The sequence below is a fragment of the Pundamilia nyererei genome, unplaced genomic scaffold, assembly GCF_000239375.1.
Source record: "Pundamilia nyererei isolate P.nyererei 1_Seehausen unplaced genomic scaffold, PunNye1.0 scaffold00013, whole genome shotgun sequence".
Lineage (NCBI taxonomy): Eukaryota > Metazoa > Chordata > Actinopteri > Cichliformes > Cichlidae > Pundamilia > Pundamilia nyererei.
This window is the reverse complement of record NW_005187414.1, coordinates 4,822,436-4,834,777: the sequence shown is the minus strand read 5'-3', so window position 1 is coordinate 4,834,777 and position 12,342 is coordinate 4,822,436. Positions and strand designations below refer to the sequence as shown.

At 39.7% G+C, this 12,342-nt stretch overlaps 3 protein-coding genes across 4 annotated transcripts in view; 1 reads left to right on the top strand and 2 right to left on the bottom strand.

The window, feature by feature from the left end:
- Positions 1 to 905, top strand: part of fkbp3 (FKBP prolyl isomerase 3) — a 2,982-nt gene extending 2,077 nt beyond the window's left edge. Inside the window, exons 5-7 of the mRNA XM_005724979.2 lie at positions 107 to 174; positions 248 to 345; positions 574 to 905. Coding sequence (XP_005725036.1) covers positions 107 to 174; positions 248 to 345; positions 574 to 628 — 221 coding nt within the window. The 3' untranslated portion in view covers positions 629 to 905. The remainder of the gene's footprint in view (positions 1 to 106; positions 175 to 247; positions 346 to 573) is intronic.
- A 396-nt stretch (positions 906 to 1,301) lies between these two features.
- Positions 1,302 to 3,021, bottom strand: faua (FAU ubiquitin like and ribosomal protein S30 fusion a). The gene is made up of 5 exons (XM_005724978.1): positions 2,939 to 3,021; positions 2,183 to 2,264; positions 1,950 to 2,094; positions 1,740 to 1,795; positions 1,302 to 1,611 (listed from the first exon to the last, which is right to left on the bottom strand). The coding sequence occupies exons 2-5, from the start codon at positions 2,255 to 2,257 to the stop codon at positions 1,486 to 1,488; spliced, it is 402 nt and encodes a 133-aa protein (XP_005725035.1). The 5' UTR covers positions 2,258 to 2,264; positions 2,939 to 3,021; the 3' UTR covers positions 1,302 to 1,485.
- A 1,501-nt stretch (positions 3,022 to 4,522) lies between these two features.
- On the bottom strand, positions 4,523 to 11,642 carry prpf39 (PRP39 pre-mRNA processing factor 39 homolog (yeast)). 2 transcript variants are annotated; one of them, XM_005724976.1, is made up of 15 exons: positions 11,526 to 11,642; positions 9,822 to 10,262; positions 9,328 to 9,521; positions 9,067 to 9,192; positions 8,760 to 8,878; positions 8,465 to 8,632; positions 7,924 to 8,104; positions 7,394 to 7,501; positions 7,139 to 7,303; positions 6,571 to 6,697; positions 6,163 to 6,431; positions 5,836 to 6,020; positions 5,651 to 5,734; positions 5,253 to 5,364; positions 4,523 to 5,141 (listed from the first exon to the last, which is right to left on the bottom strand). In XM_005724976.1, the coding sequence occupies exons 2-15, from the start codon at positions 10,228 to 10,230 to the stop codon at positions 5,052 to 5,054; spliced, it is 2,337 nt and encodes a 778-aa protein (XP_005725033.1). In that variant the 5' UTR covers positions 10,231 to 10,262; positions 11,526 to 11,642; the 3' UTR covers positions 4,523 to 5,051. The 2 variants fall into 2 exon arrangements, with proteins under 2 accessions (XP_005725033.1, XP_005725034.1); XM_005724977.1 differs by having other exon boundaries at positions 5,660 to 5,734.
- Positions 11,643 to 12,342: the final 700 nt, after the last annotated feature.

Below are 12,342 nucleotides of genomic sequence, written 5' to 3'. Positions count from 1 at the left end.
AAAAAAAAAAGAAAATGTTAAACTAAGTAATTTGTACTTCTTAGTTATGTAGATCAAATCTCTATGTAGCGATAATGAATCTGTCCTTGTTCTCTTCGATCTGCAGGGGCGAGAAAGAAGAAACAGGCCAAACCACTCAGCTTCAAAGTCGGCTTGGGCAAAGTCATCAGAGGAGTAAGCTGCTCTGCTGTTGTCATTTAGTTTTCTTAACTTTTATTTCTATGTCTAATGTCTGTAATCATCACAGTGGGATGAGGCCCTACTGACAATGAGCAAGGGTGAAACTGCTCGATTGGAGATTGACCCTGAATGGGCTTATGGAAAGAAGGGCGTCCCTGAGTCCAAGTATCCTTTTTTCCCTCCCCTCTTTGGTATTTTGTACCCTGCGTGCATGTTTCATAAATATCTAAATATTTCTAAAGGGATGTGATGAAACTACACGAGCTGTCTGCACGTAAGGTCAGAGCTCAGCTTGTAATGTGGCTTGATTCTTGCTTATAACTGTCCTCCTTTATTGTTTTACACTAACATAATTAAATGAAAGCCAATTTTCCTTAACTCCACCTCTCCCAGAATTCCACCCAACGCAAAGCTGATTTTCGAGGTCGAGCTGGTGTCTGTGGATTAGCCCAAAGCATGCACTACATTTCAAGAATTCCCACCTAATTAAAGGCCTTGAGGTAGAGGGGGGATATCAGCATGCGTCTTGGATTGCAATATTCCTGGGATGCCTGTGCTTTAGCATAGCATTACACATATACCAATTGGATTAAAAAAAAAAAAAAAATAGTTTGATTTGGACAACATGGAATGGCTTGTTAATAATGTACATATAAGAGACTGTGAAATGTTATCTTTTTGTTCTTTTGCATGTACAATGTCAGAAATAAATCATTTTCCCCAAATTTGTTCATTTCAGTTAACCGGCCACTGTACAGATTGCACCTGTCTACATCGTGTTCTTTAGCCTGAAGTCAACTGTATTAAGAGAACTAGTTTGTGTGGTGTACGAAGTACTAAAACCTCCCAGTAGTTTTATGCCAACTACTAATTGTTGTTCCTGGAAGATTTTAATAAGTTGTAAATACAAGACTTTGTGTCGCACCCATAAGGTGCGAGACCATTCTAAATATGTAAACTAAGGTATTCCATGTACAGTGATGCACGTCTTTAGGGTCTAAGCATCCAGTGTCTGCACAGAGAAACTGAATAGGAGCAGCTAATGAAGTTCAGCTTCAAAGCTAGATTTGCCAATTTTAGCTAGCATTAATTCCTAGAGACAGAATGAACTTTGGCTCAAATACAGGACAATTGTCTTTATTAAGAAACCGCAAAGATTATTTGCTAAAGATCTAGATTTACATTGCAGGACAAATCACTCATCTAGACCAAGTCAAAATTGTTTTTATTTTGTACAGGATGACATTTAACTTGGTAAAAACTGACAGGTGATGATGCGGTTTCTCCTTTGGGGCAGTGAACCACTTAAGAGTTGGCATTGGGTCCCTTCTTCTTTCCGAAGGTGGGAACGACATTCACAAAGCGCCTGTTGTACTGGATGCGGCGCTTAGCACGGCCAGTCTTCTTCTTCTTCTTCTCCTGCTTATCAACCTGAAGAAAAATAAGTGGATTGGCATCATTGTAAAAGTGAAGTAAAAGCAGATGTAGTCTGTAGTATAGCTGAAGGCAGAGTCCCCCCAGAATTTTTTTTGAAGAAGAAGAGGTGAGGTTACACTTACTTTGGGAGTCTGTCCCCGCACTTTTCCGGCACGGGCCAGAGAGCCGTGAACCTTACCTGGTAAAGTGAAAGAGAGAAACAAAGATCATGCTATCAAGGTGGTTTTGTTAAGACAAACTATATTAGTGCCATCCTCGGTGTGCCAAGTTTTGAAGTCCCGAAGAAAACAAACATTCAAATATGTGAATAGCTACATGTCATGCACACATACCTCCCAGAAGTCTGCCAGCTACCTCCAGGGTGCAGTGCTCGGAGACACCGCAAGACACCAGAGAGGCATCATTCTCCAGAGGGCACCCAGCAAGCAGCAGCACCTGATCCTCAACCAGGAGACCTTCCAGAGCCTGGACATGAGCCTGGGACACAAACAGGTTTTCTCATAATAATCCTTTATTCAATATTGCCATTAATAAGGTACAATTTTTACACTGGTACAAGTTTTACCTTGATCTGGCCGACAGTCTCCTCTCCAGTCACCTCAAGGGTGTGAGTGTTCTGGCCACGTAAGAAAAGCTGCATCTTGATGCTGGGGGGAAAAAAAGTAAAAAGGTAGGGCCAAGCATCTTTAGTCATGGATAAAACTTTTATTAGTTTTCATATAAAAGCATAACTGTAACGTCCAACTACCAACATAGCTATTTTATGTTTACTGGACTTGACTATATAACAAGGACTTTGACATCAATTACAATAACTGCTAATTAGGACATCTGATAAAACGCTGGCATCCCTTGAAAATGCTGTGTGGTTTACTTGGTGTGACAAGTAAAAATGTCTACCGTGACGATCATTGCGGAAACATACTTGCGGCATTAAAATTTATTATAACAAATCCCGACTACCAAACCTTCACTTTGCCTTCATACTCATAGAATATGAAACCCACATATGATCCTCAAAGTAAATATCTCCGGTGGTAACCTGAAACTTATTAAAACTGTGGAGAAATAATGCACTACCAGCCGCCGGGAGCTGAACTGAAGCTTCTCCCGGGTCCTAGCCAAAGCTATGCTAGCTTAGCTAGCCACATGGGGCACGCGTATGGTAAAAGTCCAGTAAAAACATATGAAATACACCTTCACTCGTCAATAAAAAGCCAAACTTATGGTTACGGATGACATGTGTGCATCAATCGCAAGATAAAACATGTGACGACAAAGCCAAACTGGGAAATTTTTATTAAAAGTGCACAGCTCTCACCTCGTTTGATGCTAGTCGTGCAACGCTAGGCATAAAAAGGACTGTTTAAGGGTCTACACAGCGCATGTGCGGATTTACGTAACGCTCGTCGGACGCGGTGGCCACGCCTCTTGTACTTTGGTAGTGGCGCAGATTTATCTGTTCTAGTATAGCAGTTATATTTACGGGTTCATGTGATCTTCATAGGTTGTATTTATCTATTTTCTGTGATGTTTTGCAGAAATGCCTGCTCTACTGATATTTGTATTTTATTTTATTAAATTTTGTTTGTTTATTCTCACGGTGTCCTGTTTGTTAAGGTTTTGTTAAGTTTTGTTCTTGAAATTAACATTAACAAATATGGGGGAGAGGGGGGGGGGGTAAATTTTTAAAACTGTTTGACTCATTAATATAATTAATATGCACTAAATTATTCACGAAATCCTGGTCCTTGTGGTTTATACCAATGTCCCACAACCAACATCAAATTATGTCTTATGTATTATGTTTCATTTAATTATTTTTTTCTCCTACACTTCAGTATTACTGACTGCACATGGAGAGGGTTATATACTCGTCATATTCTTGTGTTTATTTCTTTACAAAAAATACCAAAAAGTTTGTTTGAATATGAGTGGATAATAGTCCTGGGGTGGCATGTCAGCATGTGACTCCCATGGCAATAACAATATTCTGTTACCTTCAGCAATGATTTCAGTGGTTTAAGTGTGGCTCATTTTCACATAAGGATCAAAACGATAGTTCATTTGTATAATTTCAGCCAACTGCTAAACAGTGATATACTTTTTGAGAAGGTTTTGGGGTTTTTTGTTTTTTGCTGTGAAGCAGCACCAGTACAGAGCTCATGTGATGCTGAGATTAGAGCTTCATTTTTACAGAAACACAAAAGTGGCATGAGAACATCTCATTTATCTTTGAGCTCATATTTACCACAAAAGATTCTTCATCCTACTACATTGTAACTGTTCTACATGTTAACTTTATGTCATATATCTAGATGTAATGTGTATTTATCTTTGAGAAAATCTATTATGCTTACTTTGTATGTTCATATCAAACCTCAAAACCCTTGAACTTTATTTTTGTCTTCTATGACAGTTTTTGCCTGAAACACAGCTGGAAAAAAAAAGTTTAATTTCAATCCTTCAAAAACCACTCGAGCTTCAGCTTGACTAGCAATGCTTTTTGCACATTATTGGGGTATGTTGTGGGTGAAAATGTTTTCATATAAAATGTACTCATAATTATTGTCGTAAAGTGTAATTATTGAATGAGTTGCCAATGAACAACAAAATGTAAATTAAGGTTTTTTTGTTTTTAAAGGCAGTTACCATGTATACTGTTATATTCAGTTACCGTGGCTCAGTGCAGCATCTAGAAATGCTTGTCAGGGATTTCAGCTTTTGTGGAAACCCATTATTCAAATATATTTCATATTTTAATTACATTCCTGCCTATTGAATATTGGAAAGGAAAAGTTGTTTTACTTTGAATGACAGTAAAAGTGTAAACTAAACAGCTAATGACAATATTCATTCTAGCCCTTTGTGAATTATTTAAAACAAAACAAAAAACATTTAAGGATATCAATCTCTTTATTATGAAATCAAGTCAAAATAAAAAACAAGGAACTCTTTGTTGCTCTTTAGGGAAACATAACGATGAGTTATTACAAATCTTTGTGATTGGGGGGGAAGAATGATGACAGATACATTAATGAAAGCTTCCCCTTACAAGTTCTTTAACACAAAGACAGAGAGCAAACTAAGTCATCTGGCCTAGAAATTTCAAAAAGTAAAAGCCTTTGTCACACAGGGAAAAAATAAATCTGCCTTAACAAATAACATGCATTCAAGAACCCCAAAAAGAAGCCAGTGCTGGAGAGAATGACTGTAGCAATTAAAGAACTGATAACTGCTAAAGAGGGCCAAATATACTTCTATCAAGAGCTACAATATGTGGTAAAGTTGATTAGCACACTGTGAACCAGAGAAAAGGGGAAGAAATAAAACAAAAGAACAAAGCTTTTTGAAATCTCCATGACGTCTTGGTAAGAAGCCCCGTCCCAAGATGTAAGAAGGTCAAATGGATGGTCAGGCCACTATGTTGTCCATCATGTAGAAGGAGGGGGGTAGTACTGGTTATACTGGGCATACTGGTTGTATTGCCCCCAGGAGTTTTGTCCCCAACCACCGTACTGTTGCTAAAGAGAAAAGTGGGGGGGAGGGGGTTAGAAGGGCTGTAACTGACCACACATACTTCTTGTGACAAACTAATTTCTAAGTGCTGTAAATGTAACTGATCTGTAACCCACCTGGTACCAGTTATAGTTGTAGGCAGAGGCATTTGCCTGCATGTCAGTCATGTTTGCTACAGCACCAGAGCCGTCATCCACACGCTGCCTCTTAGCATCAGGTTCCTGAGAGCTGGAGAGGTAAAGTTTAAATTAGTAAGATCCAGCTTATAGCTGACAAATGAAACAGCAGTTACAGCCAAGTTTGTTGTTTTTACTGTTCTAACCAATTTGTAGATTTTCAATACGTAGAATATGCATCTGCCCTTCACTGAGATAGCAAGAAATACAAGACGCTCTAGAAAATAGACTAGTAGTCGTCGTCACATGTGTCTTTCTAACACCTTGTTAGAAGGGGGTGTGAAAATTTTCTGAAAGTGTTTGTGTGGATGTGATGGACGCTGCGTTTCATTAACCACCTGTCATACCCGTTCTCGGCCTTCCTCTTTGTTGATTCATTTTCTTTTTGTAGTTTCTGTTGTTCTTCATAGGCAGCAACAAGGCTGAAAGATGTAAAAGAATAAACATGACTCTTTACAAAAAAAACAAACAAAACAAAGAATGAATGTATTCTTTTCTCCCTTTACCACTAAAAACAACTTACGCATTAATATCGCTGCCAAAGTCTTCAAGAAACTCGACTTTGCGCTGGGCAAAGAGGAGTCGTGATTCAAGAGGCATTGGGCTATTCAGGGCTCGGTCAAAACAAGCCAAGATCTCTGCCTCATTCTGGGTCACATCTCGATTGTATTCCAGCTCAAGCAGGTTTAGATACAGTTTTGGACTCGTCTACAAAAACCACAAAACACACAATTTAGTTCACAACTAGTGCAACACAGTTATATTTATCATGTGAACAGAATTCATTGCAAGAGAAACACAACCAATGCTATAATGTGTTGACAATCTGATATAGTCAACCCTCTCTCACCTGGTCTTTTTCAATAGCATCCAGAAGCACCTTCCTTGCCTTGCCCAGACTCCTCTGCACCTTCATCAGTTGCCTGGCCAGCTTCACAGCATAGAACGATGTCTCAGTAGCATTCTTCGCAGACTCCATCGCCTCCCTCAACAGCGCCTCAGCTTCCTCCAAGTTTCCGTGGCGACGCTCCAGGCTGACCCTCCGAAGGCGCACCATGGCGAGACCTGGGATCGATGCCTCCAGGGACTTCAGGATGCTCTGAGCCTCCTCTATGCTGCCTGGGTTAAAAAAGAAGAAAAAAGAAAGAGGAATGTCAGCTGAGCAGTTTTCCACATTTGTTTCTTATTCATGATCTCCATGCTTTATGTTGCTTTTGCATTTAATTTGCATGCTGCTTTGACTGACTGAGGTACTCACCCTGCTGCTCCTCAAAGGCTGCCCACAGCAGGTGGATGGCTGGTTTCTTGGGCAGATGGACGGTACACGCCTTCTTGTAGACATGTCTCACACCCTCAGTGCTGTATCCCTCTAGATATTTTGCATACTTCAGAGTGAAAAAGAGAAAGCAAGTTGGAAGAAAGCCAGGAGAGGACAGAGGAAAAAAAAAAAAAAGAAAGAAAGAAAAGAAAGAAAGGCAAAAGAGACAAGACATTTTTAAACTACATTTTGAGTTCACAGACAGGCAATTTCTTCATTGACAAGATCGTTTTTAGAAATTTTCTGTGTAAACCCATCAGCACCTTCATGGAACCAATTAGATAAGTTTCTGTAAGGTAGTGGGAGACGAAGAAGATGCAACGTAGTAGTTGGCATATGCTGCAGTCAAATCTTGTGTGGCAAGCTGGCCATCCCCTAATACAACAGATACAGTCACATATCAACGTTACACGCAAAGAGTGCAGGACTGTGTCGATGTGATATCATCGTTGATGGGGGAAGTGCAGGGAGGTAGCAGGAGTGTCGGAAAGGCTCAAGGTCACTTTACCTTGATCCAAAACTCCTCATAGAGAGCGCAGGCGATGAGGCATCTTTCGAAGAGAACCACCACACGCTCCGGAGTCCCATTCTCAATTTCGAACTCCAAGTACTCCTTCCAGTTGTTCAGTTGAGTCTTCTCCAAGGCTTTGACGTGGAAGTACGGTCTCTTAATCTAAAGAAACAAATTGATTAGTTTGATAATAATGAGGGGGGGGACTGAAAGAATAAAACATCAGTAAGGGAAAAAAAAAACAAGACCCACCCCTTCTTCAAAGGCCCAGCGCTTGCTGACTTCGTGTTCATTGTGGTTGAAAACTTCCTGCCGCACCTCAATCACCTTGTGGCGCATGTTCTCAATCTCCGTCACTCTCTACATACAAACACACAGACAAAAACAAGGTTAGCACCCTTATTTGTGCTTCTCCGTATCACATTCTCCACTTGATGTAAAAACTTCTATTCCTGCAGCCAACGATTTACATCACCAGAGATAAGAAGCCTGCAGAGGGGAGAAGTATTTATGCACCCTGCATATCAGCCACTGGGTATAGGTGCTGGGATCAACGGGCCCCGGGTGATCCTGTAAGTTTTAGGGCGAGTCCCTGACTGGATACCAACGTGAATCCCACCTGGCATTGATTGGCCTGGCTGCTGACATAAAGACACCTCTTCAAACCTAGGCAAATTATCTTTTCCCTTTCATCATGGATAACATCCAAGCTCCTGCTAACCCTGCAAGCAGCAATTTTATAAATTTTTTTTCCCCTACGGGATTGGCAGAGAAGATTTTACCTTAGCAGGATCCGCAAGATCCTCTGTACCAGGTGGAAGCTCCTCCTGAGCAACTTGTGACTCTCCACTGTCACCAACCATTCCCGACAGGCTGGCTTTAGAGAGTTCGAGCCTTAGCTGGACAAACTCCTCTTCTGACAAGAAGTGCCTGGGGTGATTAGTCTGCACATGGTCTTTGAACCTGCAGAGAGAAAAGAAAATGTCAGTGCACAGCTCTTTCATACGTTATAATTTTCAAAATGATTTGCACCATGACTATTTATTCCTTTACCAAAGCATGAAATCAACTTTCAGTTAAGCTGTTCAAGATGGAAGATTAAGCAAAACCAACCAAGCAGACCATGGGCAGAGGTAGAAACTATTATTTGTGCAGTTCCAAAACAAACATTTCAAGACTGCAGAACAGGATATGTCCATCACTGGGTTTGGGGCTTTGTAATTTTAAAAACTTTATATTTGCCTTTTATGATGATTTTAATAACACACTCCTCAAGTGAATGCAAACTTTCAAACAAATCTGGAAACTGTTCTTTTACTGTACCTCTGGAAGTGCTGGGAATACAGCTGGGTTGGAATGCCCAAGATGCGGTCATAGATGGCGGTGACGTTACCCAACTTCTGCTGCTCTGTCTCCCAGTTTATGAAGGATTCCCACAAACGGTCTGAGCGAAAGTCAGTGCCTGCTGCAAGCACTGCATGCTCATAGGAGCTAATAGGAAAACAAAAAAGGAAAAAAGATTCATGAAATGTCTCATTAACTCATTAACATTTGAGAAGAAAGTAAAACAGTAGAGTGTGTGTGTGTGTGTGTATAAAGAAATAAAGACTTTACTCACGCTCGAATGCGCCCCTCAGTCTCTGGGTCATTAGGATCAGAATTCTCTTTGATGAAGGTCAAATAGTGGATCCACAGGTCGACACTGAGAGGGATGACCTGCAAACCTCTTCTGTACACCTTGGAAAAAAATAAATAAAATGAGTTTGTTCATAAAAGTCTGAGTTTTTATGCCCCAAATTTTGGTTCTTAACAGATTATTCTAGCTGGTCAGTTATTGATGACACAGAAAAGCAGGCACACCAAGTTAAAAAAAAAAAAACCCAAAGAAAGCAACACGTGTACAAAAGTACAAGAGGCATACTTACTTCTTCTGCAACTTGTACATTGCCATGCTTTTTCTCAATATCTGCATACTTCTTCCAGTAGCCATAGCAGTAGGGATAACGTAGGAAAAACACATCAAATGCCTTCCTCACTGCTGTAAGGACATTCTGTAAAGAAGCAGAAAGACCAAATTGCAACAATTTAACCACCTCTTTTTAGCATTACAAGTAATTTCTGTTCAAATTTATTGGACAAGAATATATTTTCACTCAGTTTTGTAAATGTGTGTGCCTTCTGTTTACCTCTTGTTCTACATACTGCAGCAGATAGACCCACGCATTGAAATCTTCTGGGTTTTCCTCAACTCCCTTAAAAAGCTTTTCAAACTCTGAGGGCAGTTCAGGATCTGTAGGAACAGCTGCTTCTTCTGTTGTTTCTTTGGCTGGGTCTTCTAGCTCCATGCCATCCTCTGCCACCTGTGTAGCCTCTGTCCCATCTAGAGAAGTTGACAAGGAATCATCAAGTGAGTTTAACTACCAAATTACAGTTTATGATTTGTGCATAATGTGTCATTTGTTGACAGTTTTCTTTTCAATAAATTAGTTACTGTAAGCACCGACAGAAAAAAAATGGAGAGAGACACTATGCTGATTCTACACAGTACCTTTCTTGGTTGCTTGTTGAAAACTAGCTAAATCTTACGACGTTACACTAACAATTGGACCAGAGTCAACTTCATGACTAAGCATTTATTATTAAATAAATTGAGCCAACTGAAAAACAAGTTTTAAGTTACCTTGACTGTCAGTCTGTCCAATGGATTCAGACTCAATATTCATGTCCTGGCTGCAAGGCTCAGACCCTACAGGTTCTGTTGCTTGCTGTTCATCTTCTGTGGGCTGTGGAGGGGGAGGAGGTGGCGGTGGTGGAGGTGGGTGTTCTTGGAAGAGCTGAGCATTGGCAAGTTGAAATTGTTCCACAGCCTTCTCCACAGATCCCAGATCTGTGGAATTCATTTGCTGACCCGGTTGTTGCTCTTGTCCCATGGCATCCTGAGACACATCTGAATCCTCAGGCAAGACATTGGAGAGAGGCTCTGGAGCAACCTGGTCTAGTGACCAGTCAGTCGCTTGGCCTACGACAGGAAGGTCTGGAAGAAAGGCATCCCCATTGCTCTCCATGGCAGGGGACTCAGTATCCAGCATTCCAGGAAATGTACCCTCTGAGATTTTCAGGTCTGTTGGGACAGAAAAAAAGTAAAGACACACTCAGGAAAAAGAAAATAGATTTTTCCACACACCGAATACTATTACAGTTTACTGAAATATTAATGGTTTGTACAACTTAACAAAAAAAAACTAAGAAAACTAGCTCTGAAATAAGCTAAAGTATTCCCACCATTTAAATAAATCAATAAATAAAAACATCCACTGAGTTTCCAATCATTTCTTTAAAAATACGCACTTAATGATACTAGTCAGGACAGCACAAAAACAATGTCAAGTACAATTATAATAAGGAACTTGGTGCCTAAAATAAACAAGTAAGAAATATCCAAGTGTGAACTGCAGTTATAGGTAAAATATCTACAAACAAGAAATTACTTTCAACTCACAATTTAAGCCAGTTTAGTTCTGACAAAGAATTTTCTTTCTATTGACAACGTGCTGTATTTTAAACTTGCCATGAACCTTCACTACTTAAAATGATACTTTTAAATCTGACGCAACACGACGCATGTTTTTCGTTTCAAACTTTTTTATTTTTATTTTACTTCCTTTACGCCTAAAGGGGTCAACCCTAGTAAAAACAGCCGCTAAAGCAACAGGATACTTCCTTGTTCTAACATTAAACCAGTGCCAGTTTAAGCTTCAGCCCTAATTTAACTACTAAAAATAATTCCGCGTACTCGGTTGCTTACTGTTAGCTTCTCGCTTAGCTACCTTAATACTAAAGTTGTTTTCTTTTTTAATTTTACTTTGGGGATTTTTTTTTTTTAAATGTAATATTTCCTTTAAAAAACGAGTAGCTTTAGCTTTGTTTGCTCCTCGAGGCCTTGTTGTTGCCGGGAGGTCTTTTCCATGATCAAAGTTCAATCAGAAGTTAGGCCTGGCGCCCGTCTATCTCAAATAAGTATAATAGTAGAGGTCGAGGCATGTTTCGTGTACGCGCTTGCTTAGTACGGTCCAACACAAACTATTCGTCTTTAAGTATCTACATTTTTCATCGATTCTTTACGTTGATAGCAACGTTTACAGAATAGCGAATAGGAAACTGTTACATACATCGTAACTAGGACATTTACATGTACAGCCTTTGCTTAGGCCTCCAGGAAATAGTCGGTAGCAGTTAGCTAACAGCAGCACGTTAGCTAACAGGCTAATGTTACCCATTTCGCCACTAGCGATTGTTAAATTCGTTACTAACCAGATAAAACCAAATCAACAAATAAAAATACGTTTAAGAATCTTATCCGTATCTGTTGCGTCAATTTACTTACCCCCGTGGACTTGAGTGCAGCTTTTGAATTCACTTTATCTACACTATTGCGACCGGCCGCGTTTCGCACACCATTCTTAAGTTGGAGGAAGATGAGAGGGACAGTGTGCGCATGCCCAGTCGAACTACCACCCACCAGCGACGGCGCGCTATTCGTTGTTCTTGATGTCTTGCCAATTTACATTTTATGATGAAATTAAAATGCAGAAACAATATTTTGAAGTTAGCCCATAGCTTTTGTGAATTCCTCCAGAAGTAATGAAATAAATAAATACATTTTCCTGCAGTTGCAGTGTTTGTTAAAAGTGCTGCATATAATCCCTACATATTTTAGTGTACACACACTGACACAAGAATTCAACCGCTTTTAAACCGCATGACGCAATATTAAACGTGAGCTCTAAATCTTCTGTACAATACGTTACACTGCATTGAATTTTTTTGAAAGTAACACTCTTTACTTTTATTAATAAAAAACCAAACATTTACAATCAACCAAGCTTTATACCACTTTATTCTTCCATACAATAAATCCACCAAACAACTTCTCTAGGTATAGAATTACATTTTGTATTTCACTTTTATTATATTTATTAAAGCATTTCGTTTTATTAAACAAACCACTATTGATCTGATTAATCGCTTGGGACTCAGCAAGCAGGTAAAGTCAGGTAGGTCTGGTACTGTTGTGTGGGAGCTTTCTAGTTAACCTAACCCAGCTATGTGCCAGTAAAGGTGTTATTAGTTTTATTACTATATTTTCATTTAGACTTTGTCCCTAGTCAGCATCACTTCGTCACAATCCTGACATTTCTCCA

What these genes read in the sequence shown, in the direction of transcription:
- faua (XM_005724978.1), bottom strand. Translation starts at nt 2,257, where the DNA reads ATGCAGCTTTTCTTACGTGGCCAGAACACTCACACCCTTGAGGTGACT. An exon ending in AGACTGTCGGCCAGATCAAG is followed by an intron (nt 2,095 to 2,182) that starts GTAAAACTTGTA and finishes TTTGTGTCCCAG; the next exon opens with GCTCATGTCCAGGCTCTGGA. An exon ending in TGCGGGGACAGACTCCCAAA is followed by an intron (nt 1,612 to 1,739) that starts GTAAGTGTAACC and finishes ATTTTTCTTCAG; the next exon opens with GTTGATAAGCAGGAGAAGAA.
- prpf39 (XM_005724976.1), bottom strand. Translation starts at nt 10,230, where the DNA reads ATGCTGGATACTGAGTCCCCTGCCATGGAGAGCAATGGGGATGCCTTT. An exon ending in ACTGAGGGGCGCATTCGAGC is followed by an intron (nt 8,633 to 8,759) that starts GTGAGTAAAGTC and finishes TTTTCCTATTAG; the next exon opens with CTCCTATGAGCATGCAGTGC. An exon ending in TTTGGCAGCGATATTAATGC is followed by an intron (nt 5,735 to 5,835) that starts GTAAGTTGTTTT and finishes TACATCTTTCAG; the next exon opens with CCTTGTTGCTGCCTATGAAG.